Source organism: Pollicipes pollicipes, unplaced genomic scaffold (genome assembly GCF_011947565.3).
Source record: "Pollicipes pollicipes isolate AB1234 unplaced genomic scaffold, Ppol_2.1 Scaffold_3087;HRSCAF=3621_pilon_pilon_pilon, whole genome shotgun sequence".
In the NCBI taxonomy this organism is placed as follows: Eukaryota; Metazoa; Arthropoda; class Thecostraca; order Pollicipedomorpha; family Pollicipedidae; genus Pollicipes; species Pollicipes pollicipes.
In genome coordinates, this window is record NW_023596225.1 from 918,066 (window position 1) to 940,937 (window position 22,872).

The window sequence follows — 22,872 nt, forward strand, 5'->3', positions numbered from 1 at the left end:
CTTAGATTGGTACAAGTATTTTTATTTCAGTGCACTTTGTGACATTTCCGCGTAACTCGGAGTGGTGATAGTGGTAGCGGTAGCCGTTGTGGCGTTTGAGAGCAATGCCCAGTGTTGCCAGAGTCACTACGAAAGCGGTTATCGAAGCATGCGTCGGGTAAAGGATTCACCTGTCCGAATTGCATGGATTTAGGTTCGCTAAGGGACGCTATTCTGAACTCCGGTGACGACGTGGGTGGTCGGCGCCCCCGGTCCTCCGTAGAAACGTCCTGATGCACTCGACGCGGGTGCTCAGAGTCTCCGGTCCTCTGTAGAAACGTCCTGATGCACTCGACGTGGGTGCTCAGCGTCTCCGGTCCTCCGTAGAAACGTCCTGATGTACTCGACGTGGGTGCTCGGCGTCCCCGGTCCTCCGTAGAAACATCCTGATGTACTCGACATGAGTGCTCGGCGCCCCCGGTCCTCCGTCGAAACATCCTGATGTACTCGACGCGGGTGCTCGGCGCCCCCGATCCTCCATAGAAACGTCCTGATGTACTCGACGCCGGACTCGCGGCATTTTTCAAGAAGTCGATTCGTCCCCCAGGATAGGACTTTGACCAGTTGTGGGGCAATGAGAACACGTGGGCAGTTTTTGCCGAAACTAACTAGACTGATACCAATGGCAATAGCAAATCCCCAAGACACGTCCCGGAAATGTAACACTCCTTTTGAAACGGTACGGTATGGCCGCTCTAGGTGCCTGCCAGGGTCAGTGAACGGAGCTTACCTGTGAACTTTTTGACGGGTTTTGACGGTGAACCTTGACGGGAGCACAAGGCTCAGTTGTATTTGAGAACAAGGATATGGCGTGTGTTGGTGTAACCGCCACCGTCAGATATGCCTTAAGCATCTCTGGACCTAGTGAGCGTATCATAATCCAGTTTGTGACAGTTAAGTTTCGTGCCCTCTGGTTCTCACCCCAAAGCTTCAACTTCTTGTCATGTAAAACGGCCGAGCTATGGCGTCGTTCTCAAAGCTCTGCAAAGTGAAAATAATTTAAAGCGGCCATGACAGAGCCACGCGGGACAGTGTCGTCTCTGTGCACCGCTTCTTCTTGTCTAGTCGTTTTCAGAAGCGATGGAAAATTGGGTAGCTGTGGTGTGACTGGCCGGTAATAAGTCAGCTGCGGTACTGGACCGATGCCTGGGCTGGCAACGCTGGAGCTTAGCGACTTAGTCGGCACCAGACCATGGCTCACCTGAATATCTTATATATATACATTGATACATTAGTATCTAGCATACGTTAAGTGCCGTACCCAGCGCCCGTTTTAGCCAAACCGTTCGGGCTGCGGGCCGGGAGGAGTCCACCCGGACTGATGCCGGCACAAATTGGTGTACACCCATAAACGCCGGCTAGTCCTATAACGCCCCGGTACTGGCGAATCCCTGCACCAAGCGATGCCGGTCACAGCCTGGGTCTCTTCCACACCACTTCTGTGCACGCAGGTTGTGTGGCGTGAGTTTCGTGTAACGCGGCGCACAAAACGGACTCTTCCATCATGTGTGGTAGACTAGCAGCTGTAACGAACTCGGCGCCATGCCGACAAATTCCTGTGCGGTACAACACCGCGTACCACCGTTGTACAGTGCAAGCTGTTCTCGTTGCGCTTTAACGCACAATTTCTCCCAACACGGCATAACATCAGCGAACCTCACCACCGCACGGCACCAAGCAGTCCCGGCACAGTCAGGCATCAGTTAATGCCGCGACGTTGCAGCACTGGCCAGCTTTGTGTGACGTCATAGGCGCACCTCATCCGGCGGCGAGTCAGCGGTGACCAGTGGTGCCGTGCCGGGCACAGGGCCGGTCGGTCTCGGCGCGGTCCGGCGGCGGTGAGGCGAGGGCGGCGCCGCACGGTCTGCCAGGCCGGCCCTGACGCCTGACACGGCCCAGCTGGGCTGCCGGCCCGGCCTCCAGCGAGACTGTCGGCCGCCACCGCCGCCGCCGCCGCCACCGCCGCCGCCGGCAACATCCGGCTCGGCCAAACATGGCCGAGAATGCCGACCGGCGGCGGCGGCGGAAAGTTGGCACCGCGGCCGACGCGGCGGCGGCGGCGGCGGCGGCGGGCGCGAGCCCGCCCCTTGCGGGTCTCTGGCTGAGTCAGACGAGGGGCGGCGGCGGCGGCGGCGGCGGCGGCGCGAGCCCGCCCCTCGCGGCGGTCTCTGGCTGAGTCAGACGAGGGGCGGCGGCGGCGGCGGCGGCGGCTCGAGCCCGCCCCTCGCGGCGGTCTCTGGCTGAGTCAGACGGGGGCGGCGGCGGCGGTGGCGGCGGCTCGAGCCCGCCCCTCGCGGCGGTCTCTGGCTGAGTCAGACGAGGGGGGCGGCGGCGGCGGCGGCGCGAGCCCGCCCCTTGCGGCGGTCTCTGGCTGAGTCAGACGAGGGGCGGCGGCGGCGGCGGCGGCGGCTCGAGCCCGCCCCTTGCGGCGGTCTCTGGCTGAGTCAGACGAGGGGCGGCGGCGGGCGGCGGCGGCGGCGCGAGCCCGCCCTCGCGGGGTCTCTGGCTGAGTCAGACGAGGGGCGGCGGCGGCGGCGACGGCGGCTCGAGCCCGCCCTCGCGGCGGTCTCTGGCTGAGTCAGACGAGGGGCGGCGGCGGCGGTGGCGGCGGCTCGAGCCCGCCCCTCGCGGCGGTCTCTGGCTGAGTCAGACGAGGGGCGGCGGCGGCGGCGGCGGCGGCGCGAGCCGCCCCTCGCGGCGGTCTCTGGCTGAGTCAGACGAGGGGCGGCGGCGGCGGCGGCGGCGGCGGCTCGAGCCCGCCCCTCGCGGCGGTCTCTGGCTGAGTCAGACGTGGGGCGGCGGCGGCGGCGGCGGGGGCGCGAGCCCGCCCCTCGCGGCGGTCTCTGGCTGAGTCAGACGAGGGGCGGCGGCGGCGGCGGCGGGCGACGGCGGCTCGAGCCCGCCCTCGCGGCGGTCTCTGGCTGAGTCAGAGGGGCGGCGGCGGCGGCGGCGGCGGCTCGAGCCCGCCCCTCGCGGCGGTCTCTGGCTGAGTCAGACGAGGGGCGGCGGCGGCGGCGGCGGCGGCTCGAGCCCGCCCCTCGCGGCGGTCTCTGGCTGAGTCAGACGAGGGGCGGTCGGCAGCGCTCGCCTGACGTCAGGCGGCGGCCCGGCCCGGCCCGGCCCGGCCGGCCGGCCGGCCGCCGGCAGCGCAGGTGCCGAGAGCGGCTGTCAGAAGGTCGCTTACAGCAGGCCGCGCCGACCGTCGGTCTGCTGCCGCTCGCCACTGGGGGCGGAAGGGCCGGCGGCGGCGGCGGCCCTGGAGTTTGCTGCGAGACGAGCTTCGATCGAGACGAGCGCTCCGCTGAAGGGCACTTTGGGGGTGCACAGCTATCCCTGGAGGGGTAGTAATGAAATTAGGAAGGTGGACCAGAAAAGACGAATGTCGGATACACATGCTTATGTGTGCCATTGAGTCTTTACCGACACACTCAGCTGCTGAGGCTATATGGTACTGCCTGACTCTCATCGTGGCAGGAAGGGCGGGCACCGCGGTAATCGAACCCCTTTCTAATGCTGCTGATCGATGGATGGCGTGCAACGAATATCAGGTAATGTTAGATAATGTATGACAGGTCAAGGTATGTTGAAAAGGGTGATGAGGTAATGATGTGTAATGAAAGGGCAACTTTTTCCAAAATGACGCTCTGGTGCTCCTCGCCAAAGTTGCTGTAAGAAGAAGGTAGAAATGCAACCCGGGCGGACATTTTTCGACCCTGCCGGCCGAACCATGCATCCTTAGCTATCTTTAAAAGTTTATAGCGGAGCAAAATGGCGCTCATACACTGTATGTGACCCTGTGCTGTATCCCGACTACGTTGGGCATCAGATGACATCTATCAAGCCGTCTGTTGAGGCAACATTTCTGTAACATTAGGGTTTCAGGTGGAGTCCTCAACCACACTTCTCTCTCTCTCTCTCTCTCTCTCTCTCTCTCTCTCTCTCTCTCTCTCTCTCTCTCTCTCTCTCTCTCTCTCTCTCTCTCTCTCTCTCTCTCTCTCTCTCTCTCTCTCTCTCTCTCTCTCTCTCTCTCTCTCTCTCTCTCTCTCTCTCTCTCTCTCTCTCTCTCTCTCTCTCTCTCTCTCTCTCTCTCTCTCTCTCTCTCTCTCTCTCTCTCTCTCTCCTCTTCTCTCTCCTCTCCTCTCCTCTTCTCTCTCTCTCTTCTCTCTCTCTCCCCCTCTCTCTCTCTCCCTCTCTTCCTCTCTCTTTCTCTCTCTTCTCTCTGTCTCTTCTCTGTCTCTGCCTCTTGTCTCTGTTCTCTGTCTCTGTCTCTGTTCTCTGTACTCTGTCTCTGTGTCTGTCTCTGGTCTTGTCTCTGTATCTCTGTCTCTGGTCTCTGTCTATCTGTCGTCTGTCTCGTCTGTCTCTGTCTTGTCTCTGTCTCTGTTCGTCTGTCTCTGTCTCTGTCTCTGGTCTCTGTCTTGTCTCTGTCTCTGTCTCTGTCTCTGTCTCTGTCTCGTCTCTGTCTCTGTCTCTGTCTCTGTCTCTGTCTCTGTCTCTGTCTCTGTCTCTGTCTCTGTCTCTGTTCTCGTCTCTGTCTCGTCTCTGTCTCTGGTCTTCTGTCTCTCGTCTCTTGTCTCTGTCTCTGTCTCGTCTCGTCTCTGTCTCTTGTCTCTGTCTCTGTCTCGTCTATGTCTCTGTCTCTTGTCTCTGTCTCGTCTCTGTCTCTGTCTCTGTCTCTGTGTCCTCTGTGTCTCTGTCTCTGTCTTTTCTGTCTTGTCTCTGTCTCTGTCTCTGTCTCTGTCTCTGTCTCTGTCTCTGTCTCTCTTCTCTCGTCTCTGTCTCTCTCTCTCTCTCTCTCTCTCTCTCTCTCTCTCTCTCTCTCTCTCTCTCTCTCTCTCTCTCTCTCTCTCTCTCTCTCTCTCTCTCTCTCTCTCTCTCTCTCTCTCTCTCTCTCTCTCTCTCTGCCTCTCTTTCTCTTTCCCTCCCTAGTGAAGGGCAAAGCGAATACCTCTGTTTTTCACTCAGAATTTCATTAGCACGCACCATCACAGTCCCCCTGAGCAGTCCTAGTCCTAGTCCCTAGTCCCCCTAGTCCCCCTGAGCAGTCCTACACCAAGAGTGGGCACACAGACAGCTGCTCAACGGCGCGAGGCTGCTTCTGCGCGCTGACGGCGACGAATGAGGCGCGCTGCACGTCTCGTTTCTTCAATAATGCACTGCGTCTGCAATTTCGCCATCAATGTTGACAATCGATTGACATTTTGTTCGGGTTAACGCTGTTGCAGATGCCGGCATTCACAATGACATCGTAGGCAAGATTCAGAAGGCCACGAGGCCATACCAATTTATATATATATATATATATATATATATATAAATAAACAAATATATATATATATATATATATATATATATATATATATATATATATATATATATATATATGCTTGTCTTTTGACGTGGGCCATACTTTTCTGAAATGGAGTTTTTAAGCCTTAAATTGTTGGAAAACGTTATTGAAGTCGGACACAATAAATGTAAAAAGATGCAATAGCCAGCTTGGCAGCAACAGATACCAAAGACAGCTTGTTTGCATTGAACGGAAGCTTTCGGGATAATCGCTATCTCTTCTTCAGCCTTGCTCATACAACGCTCTGAAAACAGATTCAGACCCACATTAAGACAAACCCATGTGTCTGACGTCAGAAGCCAGTAATGCCATCAGTCCGTCGTCTGTTGTTATGCGTGTGATTGACGTCTGCACAGGCCGGGCAGCAGCGCCGCCGGTCAGTGTCGGGAGTCGCAGACACGGCAGCGTCACTGACGTACGGTGACGGGGACACGCCTGCTCGTCGCAGTCAGCGTCCGCCGGGACGAGTGCAGCATATACATTCCTAATCAGTGATTATTTGCTTACCCTGCGACAGCGACGTGATCGATGATCTGTGTGAGGATACAGTATCCGGCCAGCATCGCGATCTCTCCCCTGAACACGCGGTCTGGGATGCCGGCTGTGATGATCTGTGTGAGGATACAGTATCCGGCCAGCATCGCGATCTCTCCCCTGAACACGCGGTCTGGGATGCCGGCTGTGATGATCTGTGTGAGGATACAGTATCCGGCCAGCATCGCGATCTCTCCTCTGGACACGCGGTCTGGGATGCCGGCTGTGATGATCTGTGTGAGGATACAGTATCCGGCCAGCATCGCGATCTCTCCCCTGGACACGCGGTCTGGGATGCCGGCTGTGATGATCTGTGTGAGGATACAGTATCCGGCCAGCATCGCGATCTCTCCCCTGGACACGCGGTCTGGGATGCCGGCTGTGATGATCTGTGTGCGGATACAGTATCCGGCCAGCATCGCGATCTCTCCTCTGGACACGCGGTCTGGGATGCCGGCTGCATGCTGAGTGCCAGACTGTGCTGTGCCTGAAAGTATTGCGTGGTGCTCCGGCACGCTTCCTCGCAGAGCTGTGTCATGGCACCTCTGTTTGAGTGCCTGCTATGAAAGTACTGTGATGCTGCCGGTCGCGCGTGGGTCCCTTTTCCACTGTCCTGTACGGCCTCGCCCTCTAACACTGGCAGTGGACCGTCTCCACGCTCCATGCCGATACCCTGTGCAGTCTGGCTCCCTTGTGCTGACAAGACATGGTGACAGTGTAATGGTGACCGGCTCGGGCGTACTGCTGACACTAGGCTGTGCTCCTGTTTTAGTGTCCTGTGTAATGGTGACCGGCTCGGCCGTGCTGCTGACACTAGACCGTGCTCCTGTTTTAGTGTCCTGTGTAATGGTGACCGGCTCGGCCGTGCCGCTGACACTAGACCGAGCTCCTGTTTCAGTGTCCTGTGTAATGGTGACCGGCTCGGCCGTGCCGCTGACACTAGACCGAGCTCCTGTTTCAGTGTCCTGTGTAATGGTGACCGGCTCGGCAATGCTGCTGACACTAGAATGTGCTCCTGTTTCATTGTCCTGTGTAATGGTGACCGGCTCGGCCGTGCTGCTGACACTAGACCGTGCTCCTGTTTTAGTGTCCTGTGTAATGGTGACCGGCTCGGCCGTGCTGCTGACACTAGACCGTGCTCCTGTTTCAGTGTCCTGTGTAATGGTGACCGGCTCGGCCATGTTGCTGACACTAGACTGTGCTCCTGTTTCATTGTCCTGTGTAATGGTGACCGGCTCGGCCGTGCTGCTGACACTAGAATGTGCTCCTGTTTCAGTGTCCTGTGTAATGGTGACCGGCTCGGCCGTGCTGCTGACACTAGACTGTGCTCCTGTTTCAGTGTCCTGTGTAATGGTGACCGGCTCGGCCGTGCTGCTGACACTAGACCGTGCTCCTGTTTTAGTGTCCTGTGTAATGGTGACCGGCTCGGCTGTGCTGCTGACACTAGACTGTGCTCCTGTTTTAGTGTCCTGTGTAATGGTGACCGGCTCGGGCGTACTGCTGACACTAGACCGTGCTCCTGTTTCAGTGTCCTGTGTAATGGTGACCGGCTCGGCCGTAGCTGCTGACACTAGACTGTGCTCCTGTTTTAGTGTCCTGTGTAATGGTGACCGGCTCGGTCGTGCTGCTGACACTAGACCGTGCTCCTGTTTTAGTGTCCTGTGTAATGGTGACCGGCTCGGCTGTGCTGCTGACACTAGACCGTGCTCCTGTTTTAGTGTCCTGTGTAATGGTGACCGGCTCGGCCGTGCTGCTGACACTAGACTGTGCTCCTGTTTTAGTGTCCTGTGTAATGGTGACCGGCTCGGCCGTGCTGCTGACACTAGACCGTGCTCCTGTTTTAGTGTCCTGTGTAATGGTGACGGCTCGGCCGTGCTGCTGACACTAGACCGTGCTCCTGTTTCAGTGTCCTGTGTAATGGTGACCGGCTCGGCCGTGCTGCTGACACTAGACCGAGATCCTGTTTTAGTGTCCTGTGTAATGGTGACCGGCTCGGCCGTGCTGCTGACACTAGACCGTGCTCCTGTTTTAGTGTCCTGTGTAATGGTGACCGGCTCGGCCGTGCTGCTGACACTAGACCGTGCTCCTGTTTTAGTGTCCTGTGTAATGGTGACCGGCTCGGCCGTGCTGCTGACACTAGACCGAGATCCTGTTTTAGTGTCCTGTGTAATGGTGACCGGCTCGGCCGTGCTGCTGACACTAGAATGTGCTCCTGTTTCAGTGTCCTGTGTAATGGTGACCGGCTCGGCCGTGCTGCTGACAGTGGTGTGTGCGTGCCTCTTGGGAGCGCGTATGGCCAAAATGGTGGCTGCCTGCTGGTTTGAGCTGCTAGCCTCAGCTGCCGGGCACATTCCCTACGGTCTCAGCCAGCAGCAGGTAAGCGAGCACCGTCGCTGAGGCCATACATCCGGTCAATTGGGCTCTCAGGGTGGCAACAGTGCCTGGTCATCACTGGGGGAGGCTCATGTATCGCAGAGGACGCGGCTTAGTCTGCAGTATTTGTCCTCTGGCGCGGGATCCTGAACTCAGAGCTTTTATTTCCGTGGGGCGAAGAGCGGCATGTCTGTAAGGGTCTGTGGTTCGTAGTGAACACATATTTTATGTTTTTAAGTTTCTTCATGGAGACCGTTGTGACAATTTTATACAGAATTCTGAAGTCACGTTATATATATATATATATATATATATATATATATATATATATATATATCATGCATGTATGTGCACCTACCTGAAAAAGTATGTGTCCCTTACCACGGTACAATTCAAAACTAAACAGAAACACTAACCATAAATGGCGGTCAGCCGTTTTGGGGGCCTATCTAACGAACTGCTTTTTGAGGGTGCGTTTGAAGCATTTTTGAAACGACCATCATGTTTGGAATTACATCATGAGATGCTTTACATCGTACGTTTGAAGTACATGACAACGGCTTTATAGACGGCCAGTGAAAGAGCGATCGTTGTATCGGCACTGATGGCATCCCTTCCAGCGTTTTTCCAAAATGCTGAACAGCTTGGTTGCGGCTGCCGTCCCAGGTGATGTTGTGGGCCTTCCCGAAGCCGTGAGCTTAACGTCACGGCCCGCTGTCGTAATTGTTTGTCCTCATTGCCGGAGAACTGCACCGCTTTAGTCGTATTCCATGGGGCGTGGTACTTCGCCTCGAAGCCCATGGCACGCATCACCGTTTAGCGGGATGACGCCGGCTCTGAGCCAGCAGGTCGCGGGTCCCGCGGCCCACTGGAGCCGGGCCTCTGCACAACGTTTTTGTGTGTGTCGTGGTAAGTTCGTGAGTTCCATTGGCCAGCGGCCGTGCGGTGTGTGCACCATCGTAGACAACAATGGGACCGGAATGGGCGGAACAATGGCGGGTCATGGGGGTCTGTTGGCGGGCGGGGGGGGGGGGGAGGGCGGGTCGGTGTCCGCCCCGCCGCCGTGGCTGCGGCCGCGCCGGCGGCGGCAACGGCCGGGCCTGGGGACGCTACAGCCGGCTCTCCAGTGTCGGTCGCATCAGGCCTGGCTCCCTGACCGGCCGGGCCACGTCCCGCCCGTCGTATCGCGGCGCTGTGACGCCTCGCGCCGGCTGGGGGGGTCAACAGACAGGTCGTTTCCCACACCGCAGGCCCAGGGCCACTGGCGGTGCAGCCGCTTGGTAAGCACCCTGCGGCTGGACGCTGCACGTCCGTCACCCGTGATCACCTGGCAATTGCAGTGAGCTTTATTACTGAACTCGTTGAAACATTTGGCTGCCGTCACGTGTGCAGTTTCCGTTGCATGCATTGTTTATGATATTGACGTGCGGTTTTTTACCGTTGGCATGTTTTCCTGGAAAATTTGGCCTAGCTCGCGCAAAACAATGATAGCTGACGTCACAATGTGCGGCTGAAATAGGTCCCAAAACACAATCGTTGTACTTCCCAAGAACGCGCTACGCAAGACGTGGACCTCTGTGATGAAACGTCGACACAGAACGTTCCCAGTGATCATTGTGATGACCTGTGCCGCTGTGCTATGAACCACATCCAACAAAACAACCACGAGATCGACTCTCATCGGCCTTTCCTTATTGTTTACATGGGGCTGTGCACATGACAGAGAATGATGCTGTTTGGTTGGAGCGGTCGGCACGACATCGCTAAACATTGAGCGCCCTGGCCTCTCCCACGTGCTCTGTTTGCAGCTGTTGCAGAAGTGTTGCTGCGAGGGGTCTCTCTGTAGTCTGGCGAGCTGCGATCTATGCTCGGCGGGCCGCCTTGTTTATGCGACACCCCGCATTGACTTGCCACCCATCAGTCGGCCTTGCTTCTCGTGCTTTTAGCCGTTGTGATTCCGAACTGGTTGTAAACAGAGAGCTATTCTAGTCTTTGTGTGCTCTGGTGGAACGCCGGCTCGTTTGCTTAGTCAACTCCCGAATGCCGACGGGCCGCTGTGGGAACGTTTCCCCGAAGCCACTGAAGCCTCCAGTGGCCTCTTCCCGGCTATATTTGGGTCCCAGCAATGGCCTGCAAAGTGGTCCGAGGCATGGGTTTTATGCCTTAGGGTATGACCTCTCCTATGGGCATAACCCCTGGAGACAGGTCCCTAATTTTCCCCAAATCGGGCTTGTGGCCTACGCAACGTCGTTCGTACAATGCATGTGTTTTCACATTTTCCCATTCAAAAATACCATTCACAGGTGGGGATTTCCTCAGACCTCATCGCGGTCCTGGTCTTCATTCAATCTCAGAGATATAGCTAAAACCTGCGTCAGTTAGACAACGTGCTGCTGACGAAGCTGTACATTGCCCTGGGCCCTGTTATTGCTCCACAGAAAAAAATCACATTGGAAAGATCCATATAATGCAGCTTTAGCGTTGTTGGCTTTATAATGCAGTTTCATCCCATGATCGCGATTATTATGGGTGAAAGAGTGGAACGATCACAAACCTACTTAGGTTGCTGAAAATTTCAGCCCACACGATGTTTTCCGTGATCACATGTCATTGGCAATGACGATGCGCTCTTGCATTTCGTTGGTCATTCTGCCTATGTCATTTCTTTGTCATCGTCATTTATGCCATTCAGACCATTTATGTCTTTTGTTTGCAAAGCTGTCTTCGCAACAGTGTGGCGCGGCGCCTGCGTACTATCTGAATGCCATCCCTGTCCTGCTGGTATGTTGTTTTGGTTATATCCATCATCGTCAGTCATGAGGACATTAACAAATATTTTTGCTGTCATTCTTACATCGATTCTGCTCTGTTAGTCCCGTTGCTGTTTTGCTCATGCTGTTCTTGCCGTGCTCGTGCTGTCCACATCCTACCCGTGCTGTTTCTGTCGTACCCGTGCCACCGCTGTCCAGCTTCCTGTCCTACTCACACCGTCCCTGTCCTGCTCGCACCGTCCCTGTCCTACTCATGCCGTCCTGTCCTACTCATGCCGTCCTGTCCTGCTCGTGCTGTACCTGTCCTACTCATGCCGTCCTGTCCTGCTCGTGCTGTACCTGTCCTAGTCGTGCCGTCCCTGTCCTGCTCGTGCTGTACCTGTCCTACTCGTGCCGTCCTGTCCTGCTCATGCTGTACCTGTCCTACTCTTGCCGTCCTGTCCTGTTCGTGCTGTACCTGTCCTACTCGTGCCGTCCTGTCCTACTCGTGCCGTCCTGTCCTGCTCGTGCTGTACCTGTCCTAGTCGTGCCGTCCCTGTCCTACTCGTGCTGTACCTGTCCTACTCGTGCCGTCCTGTCCTGCTCGTGCTGTACCTGTCCTACTCGTGCCGTCCTGTCCTACTCGTGCCGTCCTGTCCTGCTCGTGCCGTACCTGTCCTACTCGTGCTGTACCTGTCCTACTCGCACTGTCCTGTCCTGCTCGTGCTGTACCTGTCCTACTCGCACCGTCCCTGTCCTACTCGCACCGTCCCTGTCCTGCTCGTGCCGTCCTTGCCCTACTCGTGCCATCCTTGTCCTACTCGTGCCGTCCCTGCCTTACTCGTGCGGTCCCTGTTCTGCTCGTGCTTTACCTGTCCTACTCGCACCGTCCCTGTCCTGCTTGTGCCGTCCCTGTCCTGCTCGTGCCGTCCTTGCCCTACTCGTGCCATCCTTGTCCTACTCGGGCCGTCCCTGTCTTACTCGTGCTGTACCTGTCCTGCTCGTGCTGTACCTGTCCTAGTCGTGCCGTCCCTGTCCTGCTCGTACCGTCCCTGTCCTGCTCGTGCCGTCCCTATCCTGCTCGTGCTGTACCTGTCCTAGTCGTGCCGTCCCTGTCCTGCTCGTGCTGTACCTGCCGTGCTCGTGCCGTCCCTGTCCCGCTTGTGTGCTACCCATATGCCATCTACGCCTCGTGCTTTGCCTGTAAACATGCCTGACCTGCCGCATGCCGTACCCATGTTGTCCCACCGCCATAGCAGCCCTAGCATGGCTCCTCCAAGCGTAAATGGGGAGGGGAGGGAGGACTCGAGTGTTAAAGACAGCCCCCAAATGTTTGCGAGACTAAACGTTGCGCCTATAAATGTGGCTCTACATAGAGAAGATCACCTAAATACTGGACATCCCCTATGCCTTTATAGGGCCCATGTCCCGCTAGTACACCTACCGTGCTTTTTTCTCGAACCAATGGCCGACCCTTCATTGGCTCGCTACCCGTGACCCATCTGTCACCGAGCTGTGTCCGAGTGTGGAGCCTGCCCGTGCGTGCGTCCGAACCGCCACCGTCCGAGTCGCGTGCCGGGCTGTCTGCCGTGTGTTGTACACGCCGGCGGCCGCTGCGCCGCACTCCTGGCGAGCCGCGCCGGCCGGCTACCGACCTCGCTGCGGGCTTGTCGGCCGGCAGCCTTGGGGCCGCCAGGCACTCTGCCATGCGCCGACGGGCGCGCCCCGGCGCTCCTGCCGCCAGATGGCAGGCCTCGCGCCGGCCGCGCGGCGCCGGCTCGACGTCGGCTCCGAGTGGGTGGAAGAGACGGATGGGCGTCGCGAGGGACGCGGTGTGACAGTGGGGCGTGGCGGCAGATGTCGTGATTGGAGGGGGGTGGGGGTGGGGGGGGGGGGGGGGGAGCGGAAGCCTGAAAGCCCGGTCTCCAAGGGCTGTCCGCCGGCGGTTACGCGCGTCTGACGTCATGGGCGGCGCCGAGGCCGGGTCGGCGCGGCTGGTCCCGGCGTCGTCCGTCCGTTCTGGTGTGCTTCCTCGCCGACGTTGGTGAGAAGGCCTTGTTGACTTCCTGTCGTCGATGCGTACCGCCGTCGTTCGTACCGCGGGGCGCGTGTTACGTGTATCCGTACATGCAGCTATCACACTGACGCCTCCGCCCAGCGGGGTTGGAGGGCGGTTCGTCGCTGGCCAGCTAGTGCGATGTGCGACTAAGTGCGATGCGCTGAGTGTGCAGGCATCTGAGCTGCCGGAGGAACACATCTGCAGTCGGCCTAAATGTGGCATCTGAGCTGCCGGAGGAACACATCTGCAGTTGGCCTAAATGTGGCGGTTGCATGCAGCTTTCGTGGTCGTCGCTGCAATTCCCGCCGCAAATGGGGCATCTAATCATCCCACGACTTTTCACTGGTCGGCATATACCAAACAGCATACATAGCCTCCAAGCGCCCATAGTGTCAGAGAAGTTTGTACCAGCATCATTTTGCACTCGGTATTAATAAACTTTTCGGCCGATAGGCATGTACAGACAAAACAACCAGAAGTGAAATGCCATGTCGACATTGCAGAGCACTGCGTGAAACTCCCGCGGTGCATCGTACCAATCCGTTAGAGCGCACCGCAACCCTCAACGCATGGTCTAATTTTTCGTATACAGATGGTTGAAAATACATGATTTAAGAGCAGATGAATCGTCGACCACGTTTCATCCTACGCCATTGCCTAGCTAAGATGTCACTGCACCGTGCAAGATCTTAGCTGTGACGTGCTAAAACGCCACAGTTCAGGGGCAGGCCAACCCTGTCCCGAGCTAGACCGTCACTGTGTCGAGCTAGACCGTTACTGTTTCGAGCTAGACCGCCACTGTGCCAAGATAGGTAGTTCCTGTGCTCGAGCTAGACACCGTCACTCTACGGAGCTAGGCCGCCTCTGAGCCGAGCTAGGCTGTCGTTATATCAAACTAGACCGTCACTGTGCCAAACTGGACCGTTACTGTACCGAACTGGACTGTCACTGGCCGAACTAGACCGTCACTGTTCCAAGCCGGACTGTTTCTCTTCGGAGCTAGACCGCCTCTGTGCCGAGCTAGACGCTTTTGTGGCGCGCTAGACTGTTGTCGTACCAAACTAGGCTGTCACTGTGTCAAGCTAGACTGTCACCGTACCAAACTAGACTGTCACTGCGCCGAGCTAGGCTGTTACCGTGCTGGGCTAAGCTGTCACTGCCGCAAATTGGACTGTCGCTGTGCGGAACTAGACTCGCCGTATCTGGCGGGCACTTGTGCGGAAATGTGGTATTGCTGACTGATTGTTCTACGAAACACGCTTGCAGCCCTACTCTCAGCCCTCCACAAGCCGTACGCGACGCAAGGGGAAGTGCTCCCAGAATACTCGACCGATCGCGGTGTCCACAAATGCCTCTTATGAACCACCCGTGTCCCAATCCGTGACTCCGTGACTCGCTTAGTCCGTGACTCGCGACCCGGTCCAAGCCGATCCGATCCGAGCCGAGCCGATCCGAGCCGAGCAGAGCCGATCCGGGCCGAGCAGAGCATCGGCGTCGGCAGCGGCGTTGGCGGTGCCGGCGTCGGCGTCGGCGTCGGCGTCGGCGTCGGCGTCGGCGTCGGCGGCGGCGGCGGCGGCGGTGGCGGCGGCGTCGGCGTCGGCAGCGGCGGTTGCGCGGTACCGGGCGGGTCGGCCGAGGCACGTGCTTGGCCGGCGCCGTCAATAGCCGCCGGTCCCGTCGCCTATGGCATGACGTCACCGGCTGCGGTCGGAAGAGGTCGGGCCTCCGGGCCAGCTGGTCGTGGTGCGTGAGTGGGGCGCAGCGCGGTGCGGTGCGGCGCGGCTGGCGCGTCAAAGGCGATTGCGTGTCGTCGCCGTCCGGCGGGGGCTGCCAGATCGATGCAGCGGCGGGGGCGGCCGCGTGCTTGTGAGCGCGGCCGCGGTCACCGGGCGTCCAGGGCGGCGACGGCGGCCATCGGGACCGTCACTCGATAGCTGGCCGCGCCGTCAAGGCCGTCTAAGGGCCGGGCGCGCCGCCCCGTCGGCAGCTGACGGCCGCCGGCCGGCTACGGTCCGGCGAGACCTCGGGACCGGCGCTGGTCCCCTGAGAGGGCCTCGACGTGGGACGGCCGCCGGCCGGCTCCGGTCCGGCGAGACCTCGGGACCGGCGCTGGCCCCCTGAGAGGGTCTGGACGTGGGACGGGCGCAGGCCCGCGCTATAGTCCGCTGGGATCAGGTTTAATGCGAAGCATGCGCTTAAGATAAAGTAATCCAATATAAGTGTAAGCATTTGTGAGTGGCACTGCACAGTGAGAATAAACAGGTCGTTTAAGAGAAATCGATTGGCTGGCATGACCCTGAAGCTCACACGGCTTGCATTGGCAGCCAATGGAGGAAGTCCTGTAAGGAACCGAGTCCGTGTACCCTGCAGACCAAGCAGCGCCAGTAAATACAGGATGTTGTTCTCAGTCCACACTGATAGCGCGGGGTTATGGTCAGAGGCGCGGATACAAACAGCCCAAGCTGTAGCGCCGTGGCCCTCTCGCAGTCCACGTCCGCCGCGCTGGTGACTCGTTCGCAGCTGAGTCAGAGGTGACATTCAATTCGTTCGCCAGATAGGCGGCTGCTTGGGGAAAAACGCAGACAGCGGTTTGACTGATTGGCTGAAACCAGGTCAGACGGTATGTGACCTAGAGGTTGCGTGCTGCACACCGGGGACCGGCACCGACATCTGCTGTTGTTACTCTCTCCCAGGCCGATTTCAGGGATTGGTCAGCGGAGCCTTATGGAGCCTTATATGATTTCAGGCATTGGTCAGTGGAGCCTTATGGAGCCTTATATGATTTCAGGCATTGGTCAGTGGAGCCTTATGGAGCCTTATATGATTTCAGGGATTGGTCAGTGGAGCCTTATGATCTGTCTGGGACGTGCATCCAGGGTGTGGTTTTCTACTCAGTTGGAACGGGGAGGGGCCTTCCTCCGATGAGGAGCCTTCTGATGCCCCGGCTCGCTGCATGCGACAGTTAAGGTGCCGAGTTTCTGATTCGGAGAAATACGCGCCCGTTTACCTGGTACGCGACCGCATCGTAGCCAAGCTACGTCCCCTGCGCATGTGCCACGCCGTCTTCCCCTCTACCGGCGGCTGTGCTGCAAACTCTATTCTCTGCGCATTCGGCCGTGCCGCGTGCGCTGCTGAGCGGCTCCCCCTGTTTCAGCGGGCGTGCGGGCCGGCCGGGCGGGCGGCGATGTCAGCTCGGCAGGCCGGCGAGAGAGCGGTGCTGAGCGGCTCCCCCTGTTTCAGCGGGCGTGCGGGCCGGCCGGGCGGGCGGCGATGTCAGCTCGGCAGGCCGGCGGGAGAGAGCGGTGCTGAGCGGCTCCCCCTGTTTCAGCGGGCGTGCGGGCCGGCCGGGCGGGCGGCGATGTCAGCTCGGCAGGCCGGAGAGAGTGCGCTCGACCGCAGGACGGCCGCGGCACTGGCCGAGCATCAGGCGCTGGTGCAGTCGGTGCAGCGCGACACGGAGCTGGGCCTGCCGCCGGCGCTGCCGCTGCCCGACGGCGAGGAGTTTCCCCAGTCCGCCAACCACATACATATCCGAACTGCCGAACAGGTGAGATGGTCAGCCGGCCGGCGGAGGGCGCGGTGGCATCTGGCCGCCTCGCCGCTCTGGTCAGCCGGCCGGCGGAGGGGCGCTGGCATCTGGCCGCTTCGCCTCCTCGCCGCTCTGTTCAGCCGGCACTTAATTATGTGTACGTCAGGCACAAATGGGCAGGGTGAGACAGCGGCCTGGAGACGCGCGATCAAAACTGACAGGCTGCTACCACGTTAGGGTGCAGCGTCTCTGGGGCTCCGATGCAATTTGCCTTCCTTTATATTTCGAATGCATTCGTGCGGAGTTTGCACCATTCTGCTTGCGTGGTGCCCCGCCCCGTTCGACATACTATTTTGCTCAGGATTAATCAGCCAGGCCGTTCTGGTGCTGTCTGTGGACGATTTGCCTCAGGGACAGCTGGGCCGAATGCAGGACCTTCCTCGGTAGATCCAAGTGAATCCGGGATGAATCCTGTCGATCTAAGCTTGGGCTTGCTTGGATAGCCTCCCACTTTGTAAAGGACTTGTGATTACCAGCGATGCATATGCTGTTGATTTGGGGTGTTCGTTAATGAAGAATGGGTCTCAATGCATTCTCACTTTTAAATGCGCGCTATTGTTCTCACGCATCATGCTCATTTAGATCGGGCTCTGTAATGTGGGCACATATTTAGCCTAAATACGGAACGAAGACGAAGCCTACGTCTTATTTCTGTGCTTAGAGCTAGCATCTCACCATTTAACCATTCAGCGCTAGGGCTGGTAGTACGCGCCCTGATAGCTCAGTTAGATAACCAGTTGGTTCGAGCGCTTGCCTCCCGGCCCTCCCACTCGTGGCGGGGTGGATTCGAATCGCCATCGGCGTTCGCTATTTGCCTTTGACAGGTATGGCTGCGGCCGGAGGCAGCGGTCGCTTTAAGGTCAGGTGACATCAGAGGACTGGATGGACCATGCCCACCATTGCGGTACGTTAAACTTTATCTACCAAATTTTACCATTGACCTGAAATTTCGCGGTCAGATGGTAGCATTCAGGGCTCACGCAACAAGGACTACATAGCGTGAGCGCTGATCCCAGGAATCCACCCATTCAAAAGATTCGGAGTGGATCTTAAAAAAGAGCAAAAATCAGACTGTTCTTTGTACAGAATGAATGCCATCTTTCTGACCAGCCACCTGCTGGCCTAAAAAGACACACGTCCGCCGCCGAATCCCATTGCGTCGTTAGTACGAATGGACTTAGCGTTCACGCAACAAACTCTACCTGTGGTGCATTCCCGGCCCAGGCCCGTCCGAAAAACACAGCACCACATGCAAAAATACCGACAGACACCAGCCATCTAATCATCTTAAAGTGGGCAGCTATTCTTGTAAGAGGCGTGGGCATGACTGTAGTACTTTTGACGTACCATGAGCCTTACTTAGGTTTAATGTCAAGAACGTGAGCAGCCCGTTGTTGCCTGCACTGAACGCGCTGTAAGTAGCAGGCGTTGCTGCCGCCGTTGTCTGCCGCTAACCGCAGCCCGTATAATCAATGAAAAGCACGGTGTGCTATCAGCAGACTTAGCGTCAGGCGTCCATCAGAGGCCGGCCGAACGATGCCGGCGAGGCCCGGCGAGGGCGCGACTGAGCGGGGCGGCCCACTTGTCCGCCGACTGTGCGCTGGGTTCGCGCGATGGCGTGATTCCGCTCGATTGCAGCTCGGTGGGCTGCAGCCGTCCGGCACACGGCTCAGGTGTGCGGCGTAGCAGGCGCAGTCGGCATAGTCGAATGTGAGACCGAATGTTCGGGTCGAGCGAAGATTTGAGTGCTGACGCGAGTGGCAGAACAGTTAAGAACTTCGAGCGCTGACTGAAAACACACTCAATTATTTACAAAAGCACTTACGTCAGCTTGGACCCAACTAACAGTTAACTTCAACAACCGGGCGATGAGGGGATAGCTTGATTGTTCAAGGTTCATCTACACCTGGATTCTGGTCCCAGGGAGAGCACACTCCGCGACGGCGCTGGTGCACCACTGGCCGCTGTAGCACACTCTGGTCCCAGGGAGAGCGCACTCCGCGGCGGAGCTGGTGCACCACTGGCCGCTGTAGCACACTCTGGTCCCAGGGAGAGCACACTCCGCGGCGGAGCTGGTGCACCACTGGCCGCTGTAGCACACTCTGGTCCCAGGGAGAGCACACTCCGCGGCGGAGCTGGTGCACCACTGGCCGCTGTAGCACACTCTGGTCCCAGGGAGAGCACACTCCGCGGCGGCGCTGGTGCACCACTGGCCGCTGTAGCAGACTCTGGTCCCAGGGAGAGCACACTCCGCGACGGCGCTGGTGCACCACTGGCCGCTGTAGCAGACTCTGGTCCCAGGGAGAGCACACTCCGCGGCGGCGCTGGTGCACCACTGGCCGCTGTAGCACACTCTGGTCCCAGGGAGAGCACACTCCGCGGCGGAGCTGGTGCACCACTGGCCGCTGTAGCACACTCTGGTCCCAGGGAGAGCACACTCCGCGGCGGAGCTGGTGCACCACTGGCCGCTGTAGCACACTCTGGTCCCAGGGAGAGCACACTCCGCGGCGGAGCTGGTGCACCACTGGCCGCTATAGCACACCTGCATAGGGACCATGCTGAAGACGGCAACGCGCAAAACATATTACAGCGTTAAGATTGGAGGGTTTGCAAAACGACGTTTTAGTGGAGGGGAAACGCTGGAGTTTTCTGGCCACATATTATACATTCTATTTTTCCATGGTGCTGTCATCTAAGTTGCCTTATTAACATACTCTGCAAAAATCACGGCTCTTCCTTAATCAGCTTGTACAGTTTTATTTTACCTTGACTCGTAATCAACCAAGCAGCATTTCAGGACCAACTTTGGATATCCAAGCCGATATTCGTGTTGCTGAATATAGCTTTTGAGAAACTCATATATAAATACCAGGCATTTGAAGAGATTTCAGCCATGTCTGCCTAAACGCCAACCGTAAAAGCCGAGCCGAGTGTCCGGGTCTGGCCAGGTGGGTCGGCGGTGCAGCGGCGTGCCCCCCCCCCTCCCCCGTACACCGCTAGGGTGGCTCTAGACGGCGACGAACACCTTTGGAGGCCGTGTTGCTCATGTGCTGTACCCGTCTGGCACGGAGGGCTCGATATGTAGGTCTGGGACCTCGAGCTGTGTGTCGCGACGGCGTGTATTCACTGGATGTCTGGAAGTCTGCGTCCGGTGCGCCTGACTGTCGCCGTGACGTCACAACTAAACCGATGTCGTCGATGCGTCGGCCCTGTCTGACGAACCGCCCGCCGCCGACCGCCAGGAGAAGGAGATATACCAGGCGTGCATCCGTCCGCCGCCCAACCGGACGGTGGGCAGCCCCCAGCTGTCGCCGCCGGTGGCGCCACCTGCGCCGCGGCCCGACCCGCGCGCCGCCTCCGGCCGCCTGGCGGCGAACTGCGCTCACACCCGCCCCCTGCGGCTGGAGGCGACCAAGAGTGCGACTGTGATCCCGGGTGGGTGTGCGCTGACTGTGGTGGTGCCGCCGCGGCAGCGGGCGCCGGCCGCGGCGCAGCTGCTGCCCTACTGCTGCGGCGGCCGGCGGCTGGCCGGCATCAGGCTGGTCGGATGCCGCGCCGCGCCGCCGCCGCCCGGCCACGCCGCGGACGCTGACGCCTAGCGCCGGTGTGCGCCGCCACCGTCTTTCATTATTGGTGCCCTTCTTCCACGTGGCGCGGCCCGGCGGCTGCCGGTGGTCGGCATGTGATACTAGCGAGCGGAGGGGTGCGGCCGGCGGTCGGGCGCGGCCGCGGCCCGGCCGATCCCAAGGTGCTGTTGGCGCCGCCCAAGTCCTGCCCCACCGGCACGGCGAGGCGCCAGCGAGTGCGTCGCTGCATAGGCCTAACCGAGTGAAGTGTTCGTGCACGTGTTCGACGTTGTGAGCCCGGTCGAGTGCCGCGAATGTAGATGGGGTGACACCCCGGGCCTGGTGGCGTGCTGCGAGCGAGCGTCTGCCCCCACAGGCCCGGCAGAGTGCGGTGAGTGAGTAAGTCTATGACTCAACAGGCCCGACCGCGTGTTGTGAGTGTACAGTTGTATGACTCCATAGGCCCGGCCGATCACGGTGAGTGTAGGAGTGTGTGACTCCGTAGGCCCGGCCGAGTGCTGTGGATGGCCGCGTGGCACTGGCGCCGCTGCGCCGCTCCTGTCAAGAGGCGGCGGGCACAGCTCGTCCTCGCCTGCTGCGCCACTGACGAGAAACTACGCCCTGTATGACCACGCCGTAGTTCATCCGTTACCTGTTAGACATGTACGCTGGAATATAGTTATATTTGGTATATAAACTTAATTCTTACCACTTGTTTGCATTGAAGCCCCGCTCACTACGTCAGCGAGCAGTTCTTGTAACCACATAACCCATGTCACCATGACATGGCGGGTACATGGTTAAGCCGGTTTTGCTGCGATTATGACAGTCGGAATAGTTCGAATTTAGCCCGTCGACAGAAACATTTAAAGCCAGTATTTATTTATTTACAAGGAAGACCTTATCAGCATATGCGTTAACTTCGGATTTGGTGGAAACATGTCGAAAAATACTCACGCCTGGCCGGTAGCTAACCTACTGACACACCTCTGGTGTGGCATGTCTACAGCGCCTATCAGCTAATCAAAGACCGGCTCTCATACAGTAAGATGCAACTTAACACAAGCGGGCCGCATCTTTGTGTAATACAAGCGCAGCGAAGACGGCATTATCGGGGGAGAACTGGCCGGGCGGCAGGTCGATCTACCGGAGCCTATCTTAACTGCGTATTCGGAGCCTGCACGATCCGTTTGTCAGACTGCAGCCGTCAGTGAACTGAACTGCGCGAGAAGTAGACCGCGTGGTCCAATGTGAAATGCTTCAGAAATTCCACGCTGGCTCGTGTGGCCTCACACTTTAATCTGCTGTCTCATGAGATGTGTCCGCATCTGAGTGTATATGCTCGAAGGTGTAGCGTGATCGCCTTACCTGAGAATTATTGCGGTACACATTGTGGAAAGCAGACGGTGCTCAAGCAGCTGAAATCCGTCTCCCGGTCCAGTGCAAGTTCTCCCTGCCTGGTCTAAGGAAATAACCGGTTATTCGTTCATCACGGTTTGCGACGCATGTTCTGCCCAAAAGCTGCGTTTTAAGCTGCGTTTGACCGCTCACCACGCCTCGCTATCGTCGGCCATATGGTGAGAACAACACGTACACCGCACCGTCGGGCATCTCGTGAGGACAACACGTACACCGCATCGTCAGCCATCTCGCGAGGACAACACGTACATCGCATAGTCAGCCATCTCGTGAGGACAACACGTGCATCGCATCGTCAGCCATCTCGTGAGGACAACACGTGCATCGCATCGTCAGCCATCTCGCGAGGACAACACGTGCATCGCATCGTCAGCCATCTCGCGAGGACAACACGTGCATCGCATCGTCAGCCATCTCGCGAGGACAACACGTACATCGCATCGTCAGCCATCTCGCGAGGACAACACGTGCATCGCATCGTCAGCCATCTCGCGAGGACAACACGTACACCGCAACGTCGGGCATCTCGTGAGTACAAGTGTACCGCATCGTTGGTCGTCTCGCGAAGTGGACACGTTCACCGCGCGGCCCACTCGGTGACACCCTCCTAATAGGGCATATGTAACGCGCCGCTCGCCCAGTGACGCCACCTATGGAAGAGTGCGTGCACTGTGCGCCTTACTCAGTGGAGCCACCTAGCGTCCAAGCATCGCGTGCCGGCTGGGCCGGGAGCGATCACGGGTCGGTGGAGTCAGCGTCGTCGTCGATATGGCGCAGGACCGCTCCCTCTGCTGCCGCGCAGTCGGACAAGTCCACACCAGGCTCCTCGTCCGACGGCCGGCGGCGGGTGAGCGGCGTCGGCGACTTCCCCGACGTCTCCTCTGGCGCCTGGTCGACGACGAGGCCGTAGCCGTCCGGGGAGAGCTTGGCGGCCATGAAGTTGTCCTTGTAGACCTTGGCCGCCAGGCAGCCGCCCAAGATCGGACCCACCCAAAACACCTGCGACCGGTGACAGACAGCTGATCAGAGAATCCCGAAAGAGGGAATTATCGGGACACATGCCCCGTTACAAGCAGGCAAGCGGAGATCTGGTCTGTTCGCGCGTTCGTCCCGTTGCATATATGGGTTGATGGGACCTGAAGGCAAGTTTAAATAGTGCGATGGTACGCGAGGTGCTTACATTCATAACAGCG

The 22,872-nt window shown here is 58.5% G+C and overlaps 2 protein-coding genes across 3 annotated transcripts in view; one reads left to right on the plus strand and one right to left on the minus strand.

The window, feature by feature from the left end:
- Positions 1-20,293, plus strand: part of LOC119114917 (uncharacterized) — a 35,829-nt gene extending 15,536 nt beyond the window's left edge. Inside the window, exons 2-4 of the mRNA XM_037238976.1 lie at positions 8,145-8,299; positions 16,434-16,652; positions 19,937-20,293. Coding sequence (XP_037094871.1) covers positions 8,145-8,299; positions 16,434-16,652; positions 19,937-20,293 — 731 coding nt within the window. The remainder of the gene's footprint in view (positions 1-8,144; positions 8,300-16,433; positions 16,653-19,936) is intronic.
- Positions 20,294-21,125: 832 nt separating this feature from the next.
- Positions 21,126-22,872, minus strand: part of LOC119089469 (aquaporin AQPAe.a) — a 36,802-nt gene continuing 35,055 nt past the window's right edge. Inside the window, exon 6 of one of the 2 annotated variants that reach the window (XM_037212179.1) lies at positions 21,126-22,678. In XM_037212179.1, coding sequence (XP_037068074.1) covers positions 22,415-22,678 — 264 coding nt within the window. In that variant the 3' untranslated portion in view covers positions 21,126-22,414. The remainder of the gene's footprint in view (positions 22,679-22,872) is intronic. The other variant, XM_037212180.1, reaches the window with a different exon arrangement.